The 25463-nt window shown below is 37.1% G+C and overlaps 1 protein-coding gene across 3 annotated transcripts in view; it reads left to right on the forward strand.

The window, feature by feature from the left end:
- Positions 1-23706, forward strand: part of VIT (vitrin) — a 149313-nt gene extending 125607 nt beyond the window's left edge. For 2 of the 3 annotated variants that reach the window (XM_031951265.1, XM_031951266.1), the window contains 4 exons: positions 10293-10396; positions 11663-11889; positions 15389-15902; positions 22946-23706. In XM_031951265.1, the coding sequence (XP_031807125.1) occupies positions 10293-10396; positions 11663-11889; positions 15389-15902; positions 22946-23124 (1024 nt within the window). In that variant the 3' untranslated portion in view covers positions 23125-23706. Of the gene's footprint in view, positions 1-10292; positions 10397-11662; positions 11890-15388; positions 15903-18139; positions 18261-22945 lie in introns of those variants that run through there. The other variant, XM_031951267.1, reaches the window with a different exon arrangement.
- Positions 23707-25463: the final 1757 nt, after the last annotated feature.

A 25463-nucleotide genomic window follows, 5' to 3' on the forward strand; every position in this document is an offset into this window, starting at 1 on the left:
CTAGCTGAATATTTTTCCCACACAGGCTGCCTCCTCTGCCCATCTGTGAAGGAAGTCTGTGGGATGATTCTGGCTGATACAAAGTCTCTATCACACATACACATCAAGCGCCTTGAAAGATTGTCTCCTCCAAGTCCTCATTTCACAGCTGAAGAATGGGCACATATGGAGTTGATGGATAATGGAGTAGATAGAGGAACAGTGGCAGGGCTAATAAGGAGATCTCTCATGTCCCAATCTCTTAGATATGTCATAAACGCATGAAGAAAATCACTGGGTACCTAAGGATGAAGGGAGGAGGCTATAGGAAAGGGAACTTCTCCCTGTGCAGAAACAAGGCAATGTCTGAACAGCGCCCCACAGATAACAAGTGAGATCCAAAGGAAAGATCTGAAAAAACTGTCCCCACCCCACTCCTTTGCAGAGGGGATAGGTCCACAGATAGTATATGGAAACTGTAGAGAGTTTAGCTTTGGGATATTAAGATTGATAATGTTTCCATAGATTTCAAGTTAGCTCTGCTTATTTTGAACTATTCTTTTGGAAGAAAATCTGATATTTGTAGAAAAAAATAATCTGGAATGATTTAACTTATAAAATTACATATTAAAATGAAATCATTGTCTTAAGAAGAAAAAATACCATATCTCTTTCATTGTCCTTTAAAATAATTCCCATCTCTAAATAAGGACTTACTTGCCACATAGGGTCATATACTACCAAGGACAAATTCCAGCTCATGGAAAAAATAACTTCAATATACCTGAAAAAGGCCAACAAGAAATCTGTAGAACTATTAGTTGGGGACCAATAATTCAATCGAATCCTACAAGCATTTTGTTAAAACAACTAGTATATTCAATGAACACCACTAGGTACCAAGAATATTGAGATAAAACAAAAAACAGTCTTGTTCTCTGGAATTTTCATTCTCCTAGAAAGATGCAACTTATAAACAGATTTGTATATACATTATTATTTGAGGAGAGAGAAAGTATTAATAGTTAGAGTGTTTAGAAAAGCATTCCCCTCTCCAGTACCTCTTGAAGGATACTGGGGATTCTAGGGAGCAGAGATAAAAGGAGAGATTATTCAAAGCCTTGGTAGAGCCCATGCAAAAGCTTCAAGGTGTGTTTCAAGAAGAACAAGTACGCTACCTGGGCTGGAACAGAAAATATATGAATGGGGATAATGTGAAATAAATCTAAAAGGGTTAACTGGTTCTAGATTGTGAAAGACTCTAAGAGCTAGGTAGACGAGGGATATTTTATCCTAGAAAGAATGGAAGCCACTAAAGGTAATTGAGCAGAGGAACAACATAGAACTGTGTTTCCCCAAACAGTACCTTCCCCAAGGTAAATGCTGACAGCAGGATAGAAAATGGATTGGAAAAGAAAGATATAAGAACTCCAGAATCCATTTAGGAGACTGGTCCAATATACAGGCCAAAGTTGATGAAGAGATAGTATATGAGTTGCTAGATAAAAACCAGTTGGGTGAAGTAATTGTGGAGGCATAAATAATAATTCATAGTAATTGATTTATATTTAGGGAGTAAGAGAGAAAGAAGAATCAAGCATGGTTTTATCTAAGCTTGTGAACTTTGGTGACTAGAAGCATAGTACTGTCCCCAACAGAAACAGAGTAAAATTTGGAGGAGCAGGAAGATTAGGTGGCCAGATAATGACTTCCATTTAAAGTACACTGATTTTGAGATTCCTACAGAACATAAAATTGGAGATTTTCACAAGTCAAGCATTTTAGTGCAAGGCAGCGTGCTAAGTGCTTGACATATGAGATAGAGAAATTACATTATGCTTAAAGAAACTATAGAACACAAAATATTATCAGTATTAAACATGTGCTCCAAATAGTATAGCACTAAGTTATAAAGAAACAATTAACTAAATTACAATACTAACAACAAAAATAATCCTCAACTACAGATAATTACATAATAATAGGAAGCAGACTTTAATTTCCTCTCTCTAACAGAGAGATAAACAAAGGGAAAACATGGAATTGAACAGACTGTTAGAACTTAGAGCTAAAAGAAATATGCTGCCTTCTGAATGGAAACATATTTCTCAGCACTTCGATGGCACTTTTACAAACATTCATGCTCGATTTGAACAGAGAAATTGAAAATAAATATAAAAAGTTAAGATACATACACATGCTTTATAGTAAAAAATGCAAAAATAAAATAACAAAAGGTACACAAAAAACACAAGTCTAAATGGAGACCTAATGCTGAAATATTAAATAAGAGGTTGATCAAAGAGCAAATAATAGAAATAATAATCATGTTATAGAGAGTGATAAAGATAAGACAGCAATCTAAAATTTCTGTGATGGAGCTAAATTAGTCTTTAGAGAAAAAACATATTAGTAAAACATACATTAATAAAATGGAAAAAGAAATTAATGAATTTAATAATCATTTTTAATTAGAAACTCCAAAATAAGCAGAAAATAGGGAATCTTTAAAATTAGAGAACTATATAAATTGAAACCATAAAGACTATAGAGTTGATGAACAAAAGTAAAAGCTCATTCCTCAAGACTACAAAATTGATAAAATTTCAGCTATACAATTAAAAAGAAAAGGGAAGATAACAAAATCAACAAAACAAAGGACAAAGTAAAATAATAGAAAAGCTCAAAAGAAATAAAAATTCTTTTTCTACTATGCACAATTATATATCAATAAAACTAAACCAGACAAAAGAAATAAAGGACTTCCATCAAAAATATAAAAGTACCTAGACTAACAGAATATCAAATAGGTCTCTTCAATAATATAGTCTTAGAAAAAGAAGTTGAAGGAGCTATCAAAGAAAAAAAATGTCTTGGTCCTAACAGATTTATAGGAAAGTTCTATCAAATTTTTAAACAACAATCAGTAGTATAACAGTTATCAATACTACATAATTAATATCAGTACTATATAATTTTTTCTCAAAAATTGATTAAGTAGTTAATGAAAATACTTTTATAAAGCTAATAAAATCCCAATATAATATATAATAGTTACCAGTACTATATAATTAATACTAATACTACATACATTCTTCTCAAAATTAAGTACTTAATGAAAATTCTTTTTTGAAATTCACAAAATGCTAATACCTACACAAGAAAGGTAGCCATAAACCAATATCACAAGTAAATATAAATTCATAAATTTTCAGTAAAATCCTGTCAAACTAATACAATTTATCCAAGAAATCATTGACTATGATCAAGTTGAATTTATACTAGTATGCAAAGAACATTAGAAACTAATCAACATATTAAAAACAAAAATATATCAAAAATCACATTTTCTTAATAAATGCAGGAAAAAGCCTTTGACAAAAAATATATTTTAAAAAATGAATAATATTATAAGTGTAGAGGGATCTTCATTAATATTATTTTTAAAATCCATCTAAAATCAAAAGAAGCATCATATGTAATGATATAGTCAGCCAATCATTAGTCATCTTCTGTGTGCAGGCACTGTGCCAAGCACTAGAGATACAAAGAAAGGCAAGAGACTGTCCTACTTTCAAGGAGTGAGGGCATAAGAATCTCTAATAAGATGGTCCCAATTTTCTAGTTGTTCAGTTGGTCCTAACTGAAACTAATTGTAGGGCTTTAAGTTTCTATTTGTTTTCTTCCATTCATAGTTCTATTTTATGAATGACAACTTACAGAGTAGAAAGAATACTGGATTAAGACACAGATGACCTAGTTTTTTTTTTAGTCCCTAACTAGCTATATGATCTTAGGGAATATTAAATAAACTTTCTGGGTTTCAGCCCCTTCATTTGTCAAATGAGGAGATGGAAAAGATGATTCCTAAAGTTCTTTTTAGCTCTGTGAATGTATACGATAATTGTGAGTATTGTTTCCTATGTTATTAATTGTTCCTTATCTCACCTAAAGATGAATGGGCATCATTTCTTATTTTTTTTATTTTTTAAAGCTTTTTATTTTCAAAACATATGTATGGATAATTTTTCAATATTGACCCTTGCATAACCTTGTGTTTCAGATTTTCCTAGCATTCCCCCCATCCTCTCCCCTAAATGGCAAAAAAAAAAAAAAAAAATTCTATACATGTTAAAATATATGTTAAATCCAATATGTGTAAACATATTTATAGAATTCTCTTGTGGGCACCATTCCTTAATGTAATTCTTCAGTTTTCAGTATGATCATAGACCTAAAACTAGTGATCTTCACCTTCTCCCACTTTGCAAATGAGGCATTTGAGGTCCACAGAGGTTAAGTGGTATGCCCATGATTGAGGAGAATTTAAGCCCAAATCCAGTATTCTTTATATTATGTCATTCTGCTTTCATCCCTAAAATAAAAAGGCTTATTAAATGATCTTTAAATTTTCCTCCAACTTGGATTTTCCATGACTTCCACACTTTATTGTTCCTAATAAGTTATAGAACAGAGAGAACAGTCCATACAAACTTCTACCTTTCTTACTATAGAGGAAATGACTGTGCATTTGAAGTAGCCAACTCATGCTGTAAAATAAACATAGTACACACACTGTGAGTCATACTATCAGTTCCTTTTATGACCATTTTGCTTGAGTTTCTAGTTATTAGTAGCCTTTCTAGAAACTGTGTGTTTAAGGTAATCTCAAAGGAGATTTTTTTTTTTAAATTGTTCATTCCCTTTCCTACTCCCACTATATGTCAACAGTGAGCAAAGTTGTCAATCACTGTAAAATGTCAATCACTTTAAGGTATCAATCAACCTGACTTTTCTACTCCTAGGAAACTCAGATAAGATTTAACATAATTCTTCATATACCTCACAAGTAAGACAGGGTACAAGGCCTGGCTGGTGAACAGATATGAAGTCATTTTATTCCCTCCTTCCCCTTTCCTTCCTCTGAATTCATTTCTCCCTTGGGACATGACTTTCTCTCCAACTATTCCCTTCTGGGGGGATATAATTTTCTTTCATATTCAGCAGAGTAGCCAAAGGAATTTTGCTTATTTCATCCCAACCAGTCACTGACTGAAGCAATTACTGACTCTTTAATCCTAGGGGAATCACCCCAGTGAACACAATGAGAAATTGTTAATCAATAAATTCTCGCTTTCCCTTTGAATTCAAAAGCCCAACTAGCAGGTATTGGCAAAACAGTAAAGTCTCAGTCCCTTTCTGGTTTCCCAATTAGCTACCCCTTAATGCTACATCAGAGCAATGGTATGCATAATTAACCATGGTTATAAAAGTAAAGGCTTTAAGGTAAGATACACTTATAAAATTCTAAACATCTTAGTTAGCCACTAAGAGGGACAGGCAGAACTTCTGCCCAGAAACTGTGAGAAGCTCAATAAAAAGCAAATAAGAAAAGGAAGAATTTTCTTTTGGAGGGTAGAAAGAAGTTCCTCACTAACATAGACCTTGCTGAAATCATTCTTCTGCCTCTCTGTCTTGGTATTCTATGCTACAATCACCTTAATCATTTTTCTCTCTCGATTGCCCTCCAGTGAAAGGTCATTTCTCACGTGGGAACATGCTCTTTGCATGTCCAAATTTCTCTGACCATAATCTCTCATGTTTGGCTGTCTTGCCATTCTAGTAACCTCCTGCTCCCTCAAGGACAGAACTTTTCTCCCAGCCCTAACCAAGGGACTTTCCTCACACCCTCTGGAAGAAATTTAAGACAAAAGTATCTGTACCCCATTCATCTCCGACCTTCATTTCCAGCAATCTCTATAGAGGAGCATCCTATAATGGTATCACCTGTTTCCATGGTGATAATCCTCTGATAAGGTCCTGGAGACAAAGAAAGCTCTCCTTACCCAAGGCTTTGACACTGCCAAATAATTCCAACATTGGAAATGAAATGGTTTTAGTTATAGAAATAACAGGAAAGAAACATTACCATGCTCCTTGCTACCAACACCTTAAGGACCACGGAACCTTTCCATATACCCTAATGCTAAAACTTTCTATACTCTTGTCTTCCCCTTTAAAATGGAGAGCTCCTTGAGAAAAGAAACTATCCGGTTTTTCTATTTGTATCGCTTTTCTATTTTTTCTCCCTCTTAGCACAGTGCTTTACCATATACTAAGCATTTGGCAAATGTTTTTTCATTTATTCAGGCATTAAATTCTGCTGGGCTCTGACCTAGCCAGAACACATTTGGAGTCTTATATGCAGGTCTGGGAGCCATATTTTTGGAAGGACATTGACAAGCTGGACAGCATACAGAGAAAAAGTAACTGAGATAGCCAAGAGCCAAGACCATGTTATATGATGGTCACTTAAAGGAAATGTACCGACCAAACAGATGTACCTGAGGAAGATTCCACCCTCTCCAGTAAAACACCTGGTCCTTTTCGGCATCCCTATACTGCTCTGATTCATGAAACAATAACAGATTCAAAAGATTCACTTATGAAATTGGTGAAAGTTTAAGCAGTAGCATCTCATTGGACATTTATAGGGAGCCAGAGTAATAGAGTAGAGAGATTGCTGGATTTGAATATATTAAAATTCTGACTTTCCCATTTACTATGTGACCTTGGGCAAAATCATTTCACTTTCCTGATCTTGGTTTTTTCATCTATAAAACAAAGGGGTATGATTATGAGCTCAGAAGTCCTTTCCAGTTTTAAATCTATGAACTTATGAAATGTGAATATGTAGCCTGGAAAACAGAATACTTAGTGCATCATGATAGCTGTCTTCAGTTATGTCAATTTTGTCTGGGGATAGAGGAATTCATCTTTTTCTGCTTTATTCCCAGAAGACAGAACTAAAAACAGATATAGGCAGATTTAGATTTGAGTAACATAAGGAAAAAATCCCTAACAACTGTGTGTATCCAGGTAGAATGAGCTATCCTAGGAGATAGCAGCTGCTTCTCACTAGACATTTTGAAATGAAGTCTTGTCAGGAAGATTTTAAAGGGGATGCAAGTTTAGATATGGTCTGACCTGAAGCCATGTTATCAAGTGGTGGATATTAAAACCATCTGATACTAAGAAACAAAGTAGTGAACCAGTAGGATAGGTTAGGTTCACAAGACACAATACTCAATGACTATAATAATCTAGTGTTTGACAAACCCAAAAACTACAGCTTCTAGGATAAGAATTCACTATTTGATGAAAACTTCTGGGAAAACTGGAAAATAGTATGGCATTGACCACTATCTAACACCCCATATCAAGATAAAATCAAAACAAGATTCATGATTTAGACATAAATGGTGATACTATAAGCAAATTAAGAAAACAAGGGATATTCTACCTCTCAGATCTGTGGAGAAGGAAGGAATTTATGGCCAAAGAAGTTCTAGAGAACATTATGAAATACAAAATGGATAATTTTTATTACATTAAATTAAGGAGTTTTTATACAAACAAACCAATGCAGCCAAGATTAGGGGAACTAGAAAGCTGGAGGAAAAAAAAAAATTAAAGCCAGTATTTCTAATAAAGTCCTCAATTCTAAAATATATAGAAAAAATATCACGGGATATGAGCAGACAATATTCACATGAAGAAATTAAAGCCATTTCTAGTTATATGAAAAAGTGCTCTAAACTACTATTGATTAGAGAAATGCAAATTAAGACAACTCTGAGGTACCACTTCACATTTCTCAGATTGGCTAAAATAACAGAAAAGGATAAATGTTGGAGGGAATGTGAGAAAACAGGGACACTAATGCATTGTTGACAGAGTTGTGAAATGATCCACCCATTCTAGAGAGCAATTTGGAATTATGCCCAAAGGGCTATAACACTGTGCATACATACCCTTTGATCCATCAGTGTCTCTACTGCATCTGTATCCCAAAAAAATCATAAAAGAGGAAAAGTTACCCATATGCACAAAAAAATGTTTGTAGTAACTCTCTTTTTGTAGTGGCAAGGAACTAGAAATTGGGGAATGGCTGAATAAGCTATGATATATGAATGTAATGCAATATTATTGTTCTATAAAAAATGATAAGCAGGATGATTTCAGAGAGGCCTGGAGAGATTTACATGAACTGAGTGAAATTAGCAGAACCAAGAGAACAGTGTACACAGCAACAACAAGATTATACCATGATCGCCTGTGATGGATTTGGCTTTTTTCAACAATGAGGTGATTCAATGAAATTCCAATAGACTTGGGATGGACAATGCCATTTACATTTAGAAAAAGAATTATGGAGACTGAATATGGATCAAAGTGTAGTTTTTTCACCTTTCTTTTATTATTGTTGTTTGTTTTTTTCCCCTTTCATGTGTGTGTGTGTGTGTGTGTGTGTGTGTGTGTGTGTTTTAAATAACTTTTTATATACAAAATACATGCATGGGTAATTTTTCAGCATTGACCCTTGCCAAAACTTCTGTTTCAACTTTTCCCCTCCTACCCTCCACCCCCTCCCCTAGATGGCAGGCAGTCCTATACATGTTAAAAATGTTAAAGTATATGTTAAATACAATATATATATATATATATATATACATATTTATACAGTTGTCTTGCTATACAAGAAAAATTGGATTTAGAAAGAAGGTTAAAAATAACCTGAGGAGAAAAAACAAAAATGCAAGAAAACAATAACAGAAAGAGTGGAAATGGTACGTTGTGGTCCATATTCATTTCCCAGCGTTCTTTCTCTGGGTGTAGCTGGTTCTGTTCATTACAGATCAGTTGGAACTGTTTCGGATCCTCTCATTGTTGAAGAGAGCCATGTCCATCAGAATTGATCCTCATATAGTATCGTTGTTGAAGTATATAATGATCTCCTGGTCCTGCTCATTTCACTTAGCATCAGTTCATGTATGTCTCTCCAAACCTCTCTATAGTCATCCTGCTGGTCATTTCTTATAGAACAATAATATTCCATAACATTCTTATACCATAATTTACTCAGCCATTCTCCAATTGGTGGGCATCCCTTCAATTTTCAGTTTCCAGCCACTACAAAAAGGGCTGCCTCTTGTGTTTTTTTTTAATCTGATTTTTCTTGTACATCATGACAAATATGGAAATATGTTGAAAAGAATTGCACATACTTAACCTATATCAGATTGCTTACAAAATGGAAAGGGGGAGGTAAGAGAGGGAGAGAGAAAAATTTCGAACACAAAGATTTACAAAGGTAAATGTTGAAAACTATCTTTACATGTATTTGGAAAAATAAAATACTCTTAAAATATATAGTCTGAACCAGATGACCTCTAAGGCCCCTTCCAAATCTGAGATTCTTAGATTCTTCTATCTATTTCCATCTCTACTCAAAAATCTGGACTTCTTTCAGAGTTCAGTTTAGGTCCAATCTCTGAGAGGTCTTCTGTGATTCCACAATTGTTAATACTCTCATTCAGCTCAAGTTTCCTTATGTTATTCTTATTTATGTGCATATTGTTTTCCATTTTACCATATAACAGTAGAATATAAGCTTCATAAAGGCAGGGAGTCTTTCATTCTTTCTTAGTAAGATGCCTTGTACATAGGAAGTGCATGATCACTGTTTGTAAAATTGAATGTGACAACAGAATATGTTGTAAGAATCATCATCAATTTTATAATCCCTGGGTCTAGCATATAATAGGTCTTATTTTTTTAATTGAGCAGTAAAAAATGTTATAACAAGTCAAATTAAGTCAAGAGATATATATTAAATACATATTGTATGCCAGATATTATGTTAATGGCTGGGAATATAAATATATGCAGAAATAGACAGCCCCTTCCCTTAAGGACCTTATACTCTAATGAAAAAAAGACAATATATAAAAATAATTTGAAAGCTAAAAAAAATTGGGGGAGAGAATGATAAGGGTAGAGGGCAGAGAAAATATAGTAGAGAACATCTACAAGGTTAATAATGGACAAAGGAAAACAATAAAGACATGGCTAGTTTCCATACTTTCCTTTAATGTTCTGAGAGGAACTGATTAATCATTGAAAAGGGTCACAGGGCCTGTAAGAAGGCCAGAGATAAGCAAATATCCAGGGTGAGTATCACAAGCTCCTTTGAATCTCCAATGCCTTGAAATGAATGTTTAATTGAGTAGTAGGATGTATTATAATATCTTTGTAATCCACAATGCTTTGCACACAGTAAGAGTTAAATGAATGCCTGTCAGACCAAACCATAATTTAATGGCTGCCAGTGGTTTTAAGTGACTTCTACTAACGGTGTGTTTGTTCATGATTCTGAAATAATTTCTCATTTCCCTTTTCCATCAAAGGCACTGTTTAATTTCTTTATTGGCAGCACATTTTCCTAAGTTTTGTTTCTTTCTCTAACACAGAAATGACCCTTCCATGGAATTTAACCTCAAGACTCATGTGGATTCCAAGGATCTAAAGGCAGCCATAGAGAAAATTTCCCAGAAAGGCGGGCTTTCCAATGTGGGTATGTGGTCTATGGTTAGTGTAATTGTAACCTTTCTACTAGGGAAACAGGAAGAGATTTTCCTCTTTAGTTTCCTTTTGCTCTTCAATACAGGAGATGATGGAGGTAAAGAGGAGGTTCAGGTGGCAGAATGGAATAATAATTTATAAAGAAATCATTCCCTTCCTGCCCCATCATTCATCCAAACATATCTTCTTTAATTCTGAATTTTGAGCATGACTTCAATGGGCCAATCCATGAGTCATTTCAATGTACATACTATAGGCTTCATCCAGAGTGATCTTGAAAAAAAGAAAGAATTTGGAGATGGGTGTTTTTGGTTCCGTATCTGATTGTTTCACAAGTTTAGCAAGTTTATTAGCAACCCATTCTAACACCTGCCTCCATTGCCCTGGACTATTTCTAGCATCTTATCTTTGAGCTGATCTCATAGGAAGATACCAGGTGGATATTCTGGTGTCAATAAATTTTTACAACTATAAGGAAATCTCATTTATTCCAATTTCAATAATTCCACATTTGTGACAGTTTGAACACAGACTGGGAAAATAGAGATAGTCTGGAAAAGTATGAAGACAAGAAGTCAGGAGACTTGGGTTTGGGGCCTGATCTTGTAGTCATCGTGTCCTCATCTGTTAGGTGAGGAAGCTGAGCTAAGTCCTCTCAATGGATCCTCCTGACTTTTATTTCCTATGATTTAAAAACTGGGAGAAAGATTCCCCAGCTAAGTGAATCTTCATTAAGTTTAAAATTACTTAAAAATGGCAGCCAGAGGGAATTTTAGAAAGCTAGTGAGCAAACTAAGGCCTAGACGAAGGAAGCAAGGTGATCTTTAGTTTTGAGAGGGACTCTCCTGCCATCTCTTCTCCACTAATTTGAAATTAATGAGTTTTTAACCTGTTAATTGGATTGTAGTATTTTCAAAAGGGGAATTCCATGGTCTATCACAAATCAACTTTGAGTTAGTAACTTCTAGAGAGTTGCTTGGATTCACATTAAAAGGATTCAGTCAGAGTTATACAGCTAATTAGATTCAGAGATAGAATGTAAACTCTGGTGTTATCACAAGCCAAGCCCACTATCCATATGCCATGCATCTTTGATTACTACTTTAAAAAAGCACTTTATACAAACCATTGCTTCCTTATATGAGATAATAATTATAAAGCACTTAGCACAATGACTGACACATGGTAAACACTGTATACATGTTAATTATCGTCGTGATTATTGTTGTTCTAATTGCTGTTATTATAATTATTACAGGGCGGGCCCTTTCTTTTGTTACCAAAAACTTCTTTTCCAATGCCAATGGAAACAGAGGCGGAGCTCCCAATGTGGCCATAGTGATGGTAGATGGTTGGCCCACAGATAAGGTGGAGGAGGCTTCAAGACTTGCCAGAGAATCCGGAATCAACATTTTTTTCATCACCATTGAAGGTGCTGTTGAAAATGAGAAGCAGAATGTGATAGAGCCCAACTTTGTGAACAAGGTATTAGCCCAGAAAATAAATCTAAATTTCACATGCTTTTGTGTCCTTCTAACAGAGGACATGGCTTAGTATTTTGCTTCAGTTTCTGGGGCACACATGGTGGACCAGATGCAACTCTGACAGTAATCTCCTAAGGCAGTTATGGGGAATTGCTCTAGTACTACAGACCTCTCTTAAGGTAGTTATCTCACAAACATATATAGAATATAGCATTCTTTAGTTGAAATAGAATGAAGCACAAAGACCAAAGGGAAATGTCTACATGTGGACACATAGTCTATTGATATCTAGGGGATACACACCCCAGGACCGCAGTGACTTTCATATAATGGACAACAGTATTTAAAGAAGGTACACATCCACAAAATAAATCCATTGGCAAAGAAATACATATATACATGAGTTTATTATTTTTATAAATTATAGTTTACATTTATATAATATTTTCATCATTCAATCAATCAACTTAGGGTAATTGGATAGCACAATGTAGAGAGGATTGGACATAATGCCAGGAAGATATGAATTCAAATCCTGCCTTAGACACTTACTAGTTGTGTGACCTTAAATTAGTCTCTCAGTCTCCATTTCTACATCATCAAAATGTAGATAATAATAGTTCCCAAGATTGTTGTAAGAATCAAATGAAGCAACATGTAAAGTAATTGCAAATTTGTAAAGCAATGTTGAAAAATATTGATTACTATTATTTATTAAGCATTTAGTATATACCAGGCCCTACTTTAGGTGCAAGAAATGCAAAGACAAAAACAAACAATACAAGTCCCTGGGGGAACTAATGGGTTATCAAGGAAATTGCCCACACACTTAAAAGTAAATTATATATGTGTATATATGTGCATGTATATATATACACATGTGTATGTGTATGTATATATGTGTGTAGATATGTATATGTGTGTATATATATATATATATATGTATATGGAATGTATATGTGTGTATGGAAAATACAAAGTAATTTCAGGGAGTGCTAGCAGCTAGAGTATAGCACCAAAAGTTTCATGCAAGAGGTAGTACTTGAGCTTTGAAGAAACAAAAAGTATTCTGAGAGATGGAGATGAGGAGGGAGTTTATTCTTGGCATAGAACTCAGCCAGGGCAAAGTCATGGAGCTCCATTTTTCAAGGAGCAGCATGTAGGCTATTTTGGCTACAATATGGCAAGGGAAATAATAGGAAATATATTTGGGAAGGTAAACTGAAGCCAGATTACGAAGGACTTAAAATGCTTCCCAGGACAGTTTACATTCTATCCAAGAGGCAAAAAGGACTTATCAGGGAAGTGACGTGGCTAGTCTTGTGCTTTCAGTAATATCACTGACAGCTATGTATAGGATAGATTGGAAGGGGAAAAATCTGAGGTAGGGAGGCCGATTAGGAGGCTACTGCATAGTCTGGCTCTGAGGCAAATATTGTAAGAACTGTTGTCTCCATTTTATAGAAGAAAACAAATGCTCAGATAAATTAAGTGATTTATTCACCATCACAAAAATATTTAGTGTCAGAACTTGGATTCAGAATGAGATCTTCCAATTCTATGGTCAATACTTTTTCCACTCCAAAACATAACCCCCTCATATTACATATTAGAGTAAGTTCCAAATAATGCCCAAAAGGATTTATATTCAATGAAATTATCAATAGTAATTCAGAATTATCAATAGATCTAGCTGAATCTCCCATTAACCTTCATATGGACCAGGAAAAAATGATCTTTCAAAAGAATGTTTCTTAAATAGCATTCTTCACAACATCTTGATAGCACATGCTTAGGCAGCACTTTACCATTACAAAGTACTTTCTGCTAATGACCTTATTGATGCTCACAAAAAAATCTGTGTAGCATTTTCCCTATATTATAGACATGGTCTCTGTCACAAAGTCTATGGATATGGAATTTTCTCCTTGTTGATGAGAATGAATGCCCTACCCAAGCTCTGGCATTCACCAGTCCCCTGAGGATTCTTTAAGTTTCAAGTCTTCTTCAGGACTCTTCAATAAACAAGTTGTTTCAGATACTTCTGGCTTCCCACTTCAAAAGGGAAAGATGGAAGAGATCAACCCCACTTTATGTTGCTGAAAAGACTCTTAAAAAACATGAGAACACTTGACAGTCTCCATCACATCCTTAACCCCTGCTACATCCAACTTCGTGGAGTTTTTCCCTTAGGTGAGATCTAGCACTCTCTCTTGGTTGAGCTGACTTATCTCACTACTAATGGGAGAGATCCTTCATGCTGCCTTGTTTGATCTACATTCTCCTTTGGATACCTCCTCTGATTTTAGTTTTGCTAAAATTTGGATAAATTCTGTGCCCTTTCCCATTTATGTTAATTGTAAAACTGGTATTTAGTGGGGGAAAAATCAAGCCTTGAATATAGAATTTGGAATTCCCCTTCTCCCAATAAGAGATCAGAAGTTAGATTGAAGATTATCATTTCCCCCCATACTAATAATATTTAAAGGAGAAGACAAATAAAAGTCTATCTTGGTATCTCTTTTCTCTTAGGAGAACATAATGGCCTCTGGTCCCCAACATTCTGTTTCTCCTCCTAGAAGGAGTTAAAGTTTCCATTGGATAAAGGTGGGAAGACCAAGCCAGAATTTTTTCTATTTGCTCTCTTAAATAATATTAGATTAGAAGGATGTAATAGGGTTCAGTCTGACTTCTGATTTATTGAAGGCAGAGGGAACCCCAAATCCCTTTCCTACCAGTTCCACGAGGAACACAAATGATGAATAGCGAAGAAATCCTTTTATCTGTATTATAGCAAAGCAGAAAGCAGAAGGTATACCTTGGAAGTGAAGGGCTCTCCCATTGGGAATGAGATAACTCAGGAATAGTTTTAGATCTAATCTAATGGGAAAACTCCGTGAAGTTTCTAGTAAAGCAAGCTGGAGGTAGGGATATGATGGAGAGGGCCAGCCCCTCTCATGTTTTTCAGTCTTCTCCTTCAGCAATCTGAAATAGGATTGGTCTCTTGAAGCAAGAAATCAAAAGTACCCAAAGAGATTTTTTTTTAAAGAATCCTGGAGAACTTTTGAAGCTTTAAGACTCCCATAGAGGACTGGGAAGGCTAAAGCTCTTCCACTCTCACCAACTGCTCCGCCCTTACATAGGGTAGGGAAAAAGGCCATCCTGATGGGCTTTGGGATGCAGTCACATAGAGGGCGAAACTGAGCCTCCCAGAGGACTTGCTTAGGACCTCTGGGATTAAGATGGATGAAAGAGTAGGCATTTGGGCTGGAAGGGAAAGGGAGATCCTTTTGGAGACTGAGTCACTGGCCACGCACTGCGGCGGAGAGCCGGTGGGACCAGGTGCTGGTGGAGTAGGAGTTGGTGAACCTGGGAAGGGATGGTGGGAAAGTGTAGGAGGGAAAAACAGGCCATTTCCCCGATGTCCCAGAAGGGTTGCTAACTGATGGCCCGGCCGATCTGGCTCATGGACGGTCACCAGCATACGTGTGTCCTCCCAGGCTGTCTGCAGACAAAACGGCTTCTATTCCTTCAACGTGCCGAGCTGGTTCAGCCTCCATAAGATCGTGCAACCCCTGGTGAAGCGGGTCTGCGACACCAACCGCCTGGCCTGCAGCAAGACCTGCTTAAACTCGGCCGACGTGGGCTTCGTCATCGACGGCTCCAGCAGCGTGGGCACGGGTAACTTCCGCACCCTGCTCCAGTTCGTGGCCAACCTCAGCAAGGAGTTCGAGATTTCGGACACGGACACGCGCATCGGGGCTGTGCAGTACACCTACGAGCAACGGCTGGAGTTCGGGTTTGACAAGTACGGCACCAAGCAAGATCTCCTGAACGCCATCAAGCGGGTCAACTACTGGAGCGGCGGGACCAGCACGGGAGCCGCCATCAGCTACGCCTTGGAGCACCTCTTCGGGAAATCCAAGACCAACAAAAGGAAATTAATGGTCCTCATCACAGACGGCAGGTCCTATGACGACGTACGAGTGCCGGCCATGGCTGCTCATCAAAACGGTAAAGCCGCTTAATCCTTCCAGGGAAGGGTAGACAGGGAGATGTTGCCCTTGTCCCTTAACCTCTCCCGCTCTAGGCGGTGTCTGAGGGTCCCGGCCGGCTGTGGTTCGGCGGAGGCAGGGCTGGACCTGGAGGCCAGAAGACTTAAATTCCGATCCGGCCTCAGGCGCTTATTGGCTGTGTGAGCCTGGGCAAAGCTCTTTGTTTGCCCCCGTCTCCTCATCTCTAAAATAGGGAAAATAAGAGCCCCTACCCGCCTTTGTAGTTTTAAGGCTTAAATGAGATAGTACTTTGACGTTCTTAGCACAGTGCCTGGCAAATAGTAAGCACTGTATACATTGTAGCTATCATCATCTCATAAGTTGCAGAGAAAGTAGCGAGGAGCCTAGGTAGTTCTGTCTGAGCTGCTAAACAAACCAGCAGAGGGAGAAGGGGAAGAAAGGGCTCTCTGGGTTTGCATTGATTTTTTCCTGGCACATGTCAGGAATCAAAAGGAACGGTCTAGCCATGATATGGCTATTCACACTCATACTCACAATGTCAGTGGACAAAAGTGAGCCTCATTGTCGATGTACGTGGGCAGTGAGATGGGAGCATTCCGGTTTGTGGGTTTATTAGTCCCTGATGACATCACCCCCCACACCAGGACCTTCCTTCTGGGAACAGAGAAATTACACTCTTCAGTCCTTCCTTGCTCTCAAATCCTTCTGAACAATGGCTGACATTTATCTAGAGTTCTGAGCATTAACAAGATATTGAATTCTCACAACAAGCCTCTGGGCAAAAATTTTTTAAATAAATGTTTAAATTTTTTTTAAGAGTACCAGAAAAATGGAAATGTATTTTGCATGACTTCATATGTATAATTGGTATAGAATTTCTTGCCTTCTCAGTTGGAAAGGCGTGAATTTGGAACTTAAATTTTTTAAATTAATGTTTAACGAGTCCACATATGCAGGTATTAATGGGAATACCATATCACTTATGAAAAAGCTGATACTCAGAAAGAAAATTTGCCTATATTCAGTCAACAAATGATTATCAGAGCCAGAATTCAAATTCCAATATCTCCCAACTGTAGGTCCGGTTCTTTTCCCCATATACCATAGTGCTCACACTGAAAGGGACTTTAGAAATTGTGACTTCAGTCCCCATACTTTACAGGTGAAGAAACTGAGGCACAAAGATGAATTCTAAAGAAGCAGAATGATGGACAGAACATTGGGAGAGCAGAATCTAATCCTGGCTTTGCCACAAAATGTCTAAACTTAAGCAAATTATCTCACCTCTGAAACTGTTTTCACATCTGTAAAAGTAGGGAATTAGACTGGATCTGGTATTCTTAACCATTTCCATGAACTTCCCTTTTTTATATTTTTATAATCATATTTCAGTCTAATTGACTTCCTGTACAATGCAATGCATTTTCCTTTATGCATTTAAAAGCACTCTTCTGAGAAGGGGTCTACAGGTTTTCCCAGACTACCAAAGGGACCCAAAATATGTTAAGAACAATGGTGAAATCACATTGAACAACAGGGAAAAAAGACATTGGAACTGAACTAATAAACATAGACTTATAGACTGGATTCAATTGAATCTTGATTTCACCATTGACTGGCTGTGTAACAGCTAGTGTTTAACTGAGGCAGCCAGTGATACAATAGATAGAATGCAGGGCTTGAAGTTAGAAAGACCTGAATTCACACTCTGCATCTGACACTCCTTAGCCATGAAAGTCTAGACAAATTATTTGGTCTCTGGAAATCTCAGTTTCCTCATCTGTAGAATGTGAATAATAGAATTGTTATATAAATCAACATGTGTTAACATGTGGAAAGTACTTTGCAAACTTTAAAACTCATATAGTTATTTTCCTTTATCTTGAGGCAGCCAAATAATGTTCAACTTGGAGTAATAAAGACATGAGTTCAAATTCAACCTCAGATAGTTAGCTATGTGATCCTGAACAAATCACTTTATCTCTCAATTTTCTCATCTGTAAATTGGGGATAATAATAGTATCTACCTCTCAGGTGTGTTGTAAGGATAAAAATGAGTTAATATTTGTAAAAGGCTTTGCAAACCTTCATGCACTATATAAAAACTAGCTATCATTATCATTATTCATTTTGGAGTTAACCTCGCTTATTACATTTCCTCCACTATAAAATGGGGTTCATAAATTTAGAGCTGGAAGTAATCTTAGAGGTTCTAATCCAACTCTTATTTTACAGACAAGGAAACTAAGGCTGAGAGAGGTTAATTTGTCCAAGATCATATAAATACTCTCAGCAGAGCTGGAATAATGATATTTACTCTACCCACCTCCCAGAGCTATTTCAAGGAACAAATGAGATAAGGCAAGTGAAAGTGCTTTGTGACCTGAAGACATTTATAAGCTGTTAATTAGCTAATTCATAAGGGCATTAGGATTAGTTGAATGGGGGGAGGGGAACACTTTCTTGAGTACTGGAAGGGAGAGAGAGCAGTGATTATTCTCCCCTGAATATTATATTTAGCATTAGCAGATATAGAGCTTCACAAAGACTTAGCATGAGGAAAAGCAATAATGTTAAGCTGGGCAGCTGAGAACAGGCTGTAGTCCCCTTCAGGACAGTGAAGGGCTTGGGTGTTTGAATTCAAGAAGCTGAAGGGCTCAAATCAGCACACTGTCCGTTGCCTTTACTACCCAATGCTGAGCAAAGGGCTGATCTGGGATCAGAACAAATGGACCAAGCCTGGCAGTTTCTAGCAGGATTTGGGTACTGAACCAGGAACTCATGGTATACCAATAACCAGGCCTGGGTCACTACTGAGAAGAGAAGGATGGGTAGAAGAGGAAGGAGAAGAAAAAGAAGGAAAAGAAGAAGGGAATGAAGAAAAAAAGGAAGAGGGGAGTAAGAGAAGGAAGAGAGGAGGGAGAGGAAGAGGAGGAGGGTAAAGAAAAGGAGGAAAAGAAGGAGTGGGAAGAAGAAAATGAAAAGGGGAAGAAGGAGAATGAGGGGGAAGAAAAGCAGGAAAAGGAAGAAGGTGAGGAGGGAAGGAGGAGAAAGGAAAGAGAAAGAGGATAAAGAAAAGGAGGGGAAGGAGAAAATCAAAGAGGAGGAGAAGAGGAAAGAAAATAGGGAGGAGGAGAAAGGAAGGAGACAGAAGAGGAGAAGGGAAAGGAGAAGGGATACTTACAGGTGAATAGCCAGATTCTGTACCCTTTCCATCTGCCCCCAGCTCAACCATAGCACTGTAAGAAGGGAGTCTATAGGAACAAGAGAAACTGAGCAACTATTTTTCTTCTGGCAACTATCTGCAAGAATTGCCAGCCGGTGCACAAGCATTTATTAAGTGTTTAGAATGTGTCAGAAGCAGTCTGGTGTAGTGGACAGAGGACTTGGAGTCAGGAACAACAGGGTTCTAGACTAGATTCTTAACTCACAATATGTAACTCTAGACAAGTCACTTAACCTCAACACCTCAGGAAATTCTCTGTAGACTTAGAGTAGCAGAGAAGATGTCAATCTAAAATAATAGATAAACGTTTCTTATACCAATGATAGGTCTGCTCCAAAAACAAAGCAGAAATTTGTGCTAGACACTAGGCTAGCCCCTAGGGATATGAAGACATCTGGAGAGAAGCCTGGAGGGGCAATTAGCACTCAAAGAATTTTTAGTAGCTGAAGTTCCCTTGGAGATCCTCTGGGCATCCCCCTAGAACTTACTTGACAGATGGTCATCCATTCAATCTCTACTTGACTGCTTCCAATGAAGGTGAACTCATTACCCACACAAGGCAGTCCATTCCATTCATGGACATCGCTAACTGTTAATTAGCTTTTCCTTGCACAATTTCATTTCCATCTGTTGGTTTTTGCTCTTTCCTATGGAGCAACAGTGAACAAGTCTTCTTGCTCTTGCCCTATTTTATATGACAGCTCTTTAAAATTTCTTACAAAGTCTCTTTGTCTCTGGGCAATTATATATTCCAAGTTTCTTTTAGCTTTTGTTATTAGAAAATTCCCAGGTCCCTCATTATTTTGGTGACCCTCCTTTAGATATCTTCCAGCTTGTTGTTGTCTTTCTTAAAATATGACACACCTGTAGTGTAGTAGCCCCATAAGTAAGATATTTTTAATTATATATTGTTATTTTTTAATGAGTCCTCTTTTTTTTTTTTTTTTTTTCCTTTTCCTTTTCCAGAAAGGTCACATTGGCAGGAAAATGAAGGAAATATGCATCTGATATGTTTCTGACTGGAAAGAATAGCTAACAACTTGGCATGGCAAAATTTCAGCTGAATAGAATATTGGGCTAAATCTAACTTGATGAAACTTTAATAGAAGGTCTGATGGTGAACTAACAATTATCAAGAACCTATGCTATGCCAGCTCTATGCTAAGGACTAGAGATACAAAGAAAGACCAAAAAATAGTGTCAACTTTTGAGGAACTCATAGTCTAATACAGGAAACTATTCAAATAGCTAGATACAAACCAAATAGATAAAAAGGATAAACTGAGGATAATCTCAGAGGGAAGGCATTAAAATTCAGGACTAGAAAAGATTTCTTGCAGAGGATGATACCTTAACTGAGACTTGAAGGAAGCCAGGGATGCTAGGGGATGCAGATGAATAGGGAGAGTATTCCAGGCATGGGAGACAGTCAATTTAAAAATGCCTTTAGCATGGAGCTGCATGTCACAGTATTGCAGAGTACATGAAGAGGAACAGGGTGTAACAAGAATGGAAAAGTAGGAAGGAGTCTAGTTTTGAAGGGCTTTGCAAACCAAACAGAGGATTTCATATTTGATCCTGGGAGTACCACAAAGGATAAATGTACAGTCTTATATTTGGGTTCCAAAAGTCAATTTGACCCATATAAATTGGGGAGAGCTTTGGGTAAATTACAATTCATGTGAAAAAGATTTGAGGGTTTTAATGGACTGGAAGCTCAATATCATAGGCAAGAGTAGCTTCTACAGATAAGAAGTCCTTTCAGTTTCAATATCCCTTAAAAGTGAAAGTCATTGTTGTTATGCTTCCTACTTTAAAAAAATAAGTCAGCTTACTTGATCAAGGAACCCAAATTAGTGTCCAATGTGGATCTAAGTATTATATTATAGCAACAACAACAATAGCATTTATACAGCACCTACTATGTGCCAGGCCCTAAATACTTTACAAATATTATGTCACAATAATTTCTAACAGTCTCAGTTATTTAGTCCTTGCAAGAACCCTGGGAGATAGATGTTATCATTATCTTCATTTAAAAGTTGAGGAAACTGAGGCAGTTTACATGGTCAAACAATCAGCCACCATTTATTTAGTTCTAGGTACTGTGCCTAGATAAAAAGAAAAAGAAGAAAGAGAAAAAGAAAAAACAGTCCCTGCCCTCAAAGAACTTACATTTTAATGGGGGAGACAAGAAATACATAAATAGGTACATACACTATGGATGCAGAGCAAACGGGAAGTACAGAGGGAAGGTATTAGCAAGTGTTTGGTGGGGGGAGCCCCAGGACAGGCTCCCTGGAGAAGACCACGGCTGAGCTGAGTCTTGGAGGAAGCTAAGGATTCCAAGAGGCAGAATTAGGGAGGGAGAGGTTCCCAGGCATGGGATGGGAATTGGAGTGTCCTGTCTAAGGAATCACAAGGAAATAAGGGTACAAAGGCCAGAGGAACCCCAGAAGGAAATAATGTGTAAGAAGATTAGAACTGTAGGAAAACTGTAAATGGCAAGCAAGATATGTGATCTAGAATTAATGGGGAGTCCATGCAATTTGAGGAAGGGATGGCATAGTGGGGCCTGTGCTTTAGGAAACTGTTTCACTAGTCCAGGTGAGAAATGATCAATGCTTGAACTAGTGTTAACTGTGGGAGTGGGAAGAGGGACATGTATTTAAGATATATGGAGGAAGGAGCAAGATTTGGCATATATAATTGCTCAGTGTTTTAAGGTACACAGACCACTTGGTTTTCAAGCCTGTGAGGTAGGGGAATGCAAGGAAAGAAGTAGGGGAAGGGACAGGAATAAGCCTATTATGAAACAGGAACTGGTGCTAAGAGCGTTTACAAATTTGATCTCATTTGATCCTCATGATAATCCTGCAAGGTAGTGTTGTTATTCCCATTTTACAGATTAGGAAACTGAGGTAAATGATTTTTTTTTTAAGTGGCTTGCATAGTACCACACAGATAATAAGTGTCTGAGGTCAAATCTGAACTCAAATCTTCCTATTACAATTACATTATTACAGCATACTGATTATGTGTGCACTAGAGAACCATTACATCACCATGCTAAGTACTAAGTATGTGTATACTAGAGAACCACTATCTCATCAATTCCACTGAGTTAACACCTTGTTGCAAGTATCCTTGCTTCAAGTATACTTCTCCAGAGTTCTAGCCCTCTACATACTAAATTTTTCTGCTGCTGGGAATTCTGCTTCGGCTACCACCCAAAGTAACTATACCAGCTTTTGCTGTCAAAGAAGGTTGATTGCCCCATCATCACAGGCTTCCAAACTAGTGTCCATTCACTTAATAGAACAACAGATTAGGGAAATCACATTAGACCTCCATGCTGAGAGGGGAAGGTCTTTGCTATAGTTCCTGATTCCTCTCAACGATTCAAAAATGGATCCATGTGGATCTTTTGAGTTTCCTAAAGAGAGAGAAAGACCCTGAGAAGAAGTCAACATGTAGAGCAGTCAGCACCTCGGTTATGTCCTTATACTCAGCTTATTATACTTGGGGAAATTAAGGAGGAAGTAATAGAAAACCACTTCTGTCTTCCAAGAGATGGCAAACCAGGAAGGGAGGGGGAGTTTGCAACTTAAAAACAACTTAATTCACAAAAGCAATTTAAGTCAAAACAACATTGGAGAAGACACAGTTTCTGTCCTTAAGAGATTTTCAACCCCAATCCTAGATTTGCCAGTCTTCTGATGGATTGCTGATTCTCAGCAATGGGAGTTTAGCTAGAAGTTAGCCATGGAGACTCCATTCAATGGTCTTAACTCCTCTCAATTCTTTTCCCTCAGGGGTGATCACCTATTCTATAGGAATCGCTTGGGCAGCTCAGGATGAATTGGAAGTAATCGCTACCCACCCTACCAAAGACCACTCCTTCTTTGTAGATGAGTTTGATGACCTCTACAAAGTTGTTCCCAAGATAATCCAGAACATTTGTACAGAGTTCAACTCCCAACCACGGAATTGAGTGAAAAACACCTCTGAACTGGTAGCTTCTCCAACCGTCAAACAAGAGCCACTGAAATGTTTTTCAGAGGGTCCCTGGCAAAGATCCAAAGGGTATTAGTGCCAGGATTCTTCAGACACCTTTCACCCTTAGGAAAGGCTCACTTATTAGTTGGGTGGAGGTTCATGCCTTTTTTCTTTTTCTTTCTTTTTCTTTTATTTAGCTAGCTTCAAAACTTGGTGTTAGGTTGGGAGAAGGCCGACATATCTAGAATGAGCCAAATTGGTAAGTCCATGTATTTGGAAACTCATGTTTCGTCATCAGAAGAAATGTTTTTTATTAGAGTAGTGAATCCATGACAAGGTGAGGCTGGGCCTTTGGGCAGATGAATATTTCCATCAGCAAATATCTCTTATTTTAATTGTTGTGTTCACCCTGAGTCTGTGTCATGATCATAGGATTTGTTTTATTAAATGCTTAAAAAGTTAATATACAAAATGGCCTGATGTTGTGTCATGTTTTCATAAAAGTCCCACATTTGTATTTATTTCTCACAGTTAGAAAGTTATAGTGTCCTGTTTCTAACATTTCAGAGCATATGAATTGCTCTCCCATCTCTATACTATGGATGATAGTATATCCAAAGAAAATGCCACCAAAATGACAAAGAGAAAGAGAGAACTACTGTTCTGCAGTCTCATTTATGCTTATTTTCCCATCTCCTGACCCCCTTTTCACTCTATTCAATATTGCTGCTTCTATCTAAAGCTACTAATGACTAAGGAGCATTAGGCAATAGCCTTATGGCCTAGTCATTCAATGATTCTAAATTAGTGTGAAACATTTCACTAGTCAGTGAGCTTAGTTGTCACATTGATTACAATCACAAAGTCAATAGTAACTCTCTTTTAATGGGATGACTTTCTTCAACTATAAGTATTTGACCATCCACTATACTGGCAATATTTAATTCATTAATCATCAAAGAAATGTCTGATGTTTTCAAGATACCGTTAGACACTAAGAGAGACACAAAACCAAATAAGATGTGCCTAAATGTAGTGTCACCTACTACAATTTAGTAACCATGAGTGGGAAATGGCAAACCATTTTGTTATTTTTATAAAGAAAACTCTAAATGGGTTATGAAGAGCTGTACACACAGCAATAACAGTCATATAGACAGACTTATTCAGATAAGGATAACTGAGATAAAACCATAAGTATTCAGATTTAATTATGGCTTTTTTTCTAGAAAAATACAATTCTTTATTAAAATCACTTTGTATACTAACAGCACTATAAGAGTAGTATAAATAATATGAAATAAGATTCACCTGAATTCTAAAGTACAACTGCCAGCTTTCTCACATTAAACTTCATTATATAAAAGGACAGTACAGACAGCACTGTAATAGAGCCAGAGACCTAGATGTAAGAGGAGTTAGAGAGTATCTAATCAAATTAATTCATTCAAGTCTCTGAGCTTCAACAAATTACATTCCAGAAATTGCAGATATATTTTCAAAGTCACTGTCAATAACCTTTAATAAAATAGAATTCTAGATATAGGCAGATGTTGTCTTGTTTTTTAAAAGTATGGAAGGAGAGACAGGTAGTAGATGGATTCCAGAAACTACAATTAAGAAAAAAAATCTGGACCATATTAGGAAGCAGATAGTACTAGAAGACAACACAGGTTCAGGAAGAATGTCACCTTAAATTAAATTTCATAAGGTTGCTCATTCAACAGATAACATTCAGAGGCATGATGTATATTGATTTTAGCAAAGCATTTGATAAATTCTCTAATAAATAATGCTTATATAAGTGAAACATATAAACAAGAACTAGATATTGAACTAGTCCTATAGTCAAGTCAGTTCAAGAAGCATTTAGGATAAGATACAAAGGGTATGAAGAAAGGGGGGGAAAAAAACAGTCTCTGTTCTCAAACAGCTTATAATCTAATGGAGGGAAAGAAAGGAGAGATAATATCAACAGTGTGCAAAGTACACACAGTATACTGGAGATCACCTCAGAAGGAAACTCTAGCATTGTGGAGGATCAGAATGGGATTGTAGCTTAGCTCTGAAGTATGGAAGCCAGGAAAGAAAAAAAAAATTCCTGCCACAGGGACCATCAGTGAAAATGCTCAAAGTTGGAAGATGAACATCAAGAAAGCCAGTCTCCTTGGATAACTGAAAACATGGAGGTGAGGTTAGAGGTGTCCAGTTTGTGAAGGACTTTGAAAGCCTAAGAGAATTTTATATTTGACCAGATGGCTCATAAGGAGCCACTGCAGTTTATTAAGTAGGGGCCTGACATGGTTAGATTTATATTTAAGGAAGATTATGCTG

This window comes from Sarcophilus harrisii, chromosome 2 (assembly GCF_902635505.1).
Source record: "Sarcophilus harrisii chromosome 2, mSarHar1.11, whole genome shotgun sequence".
NCBI lineage: Eukaryota > Metazoa > Chordata > Mammalia > Dasyuromorphia > Dasyuridae > Sarcophilus > Sarcophilus harrisii.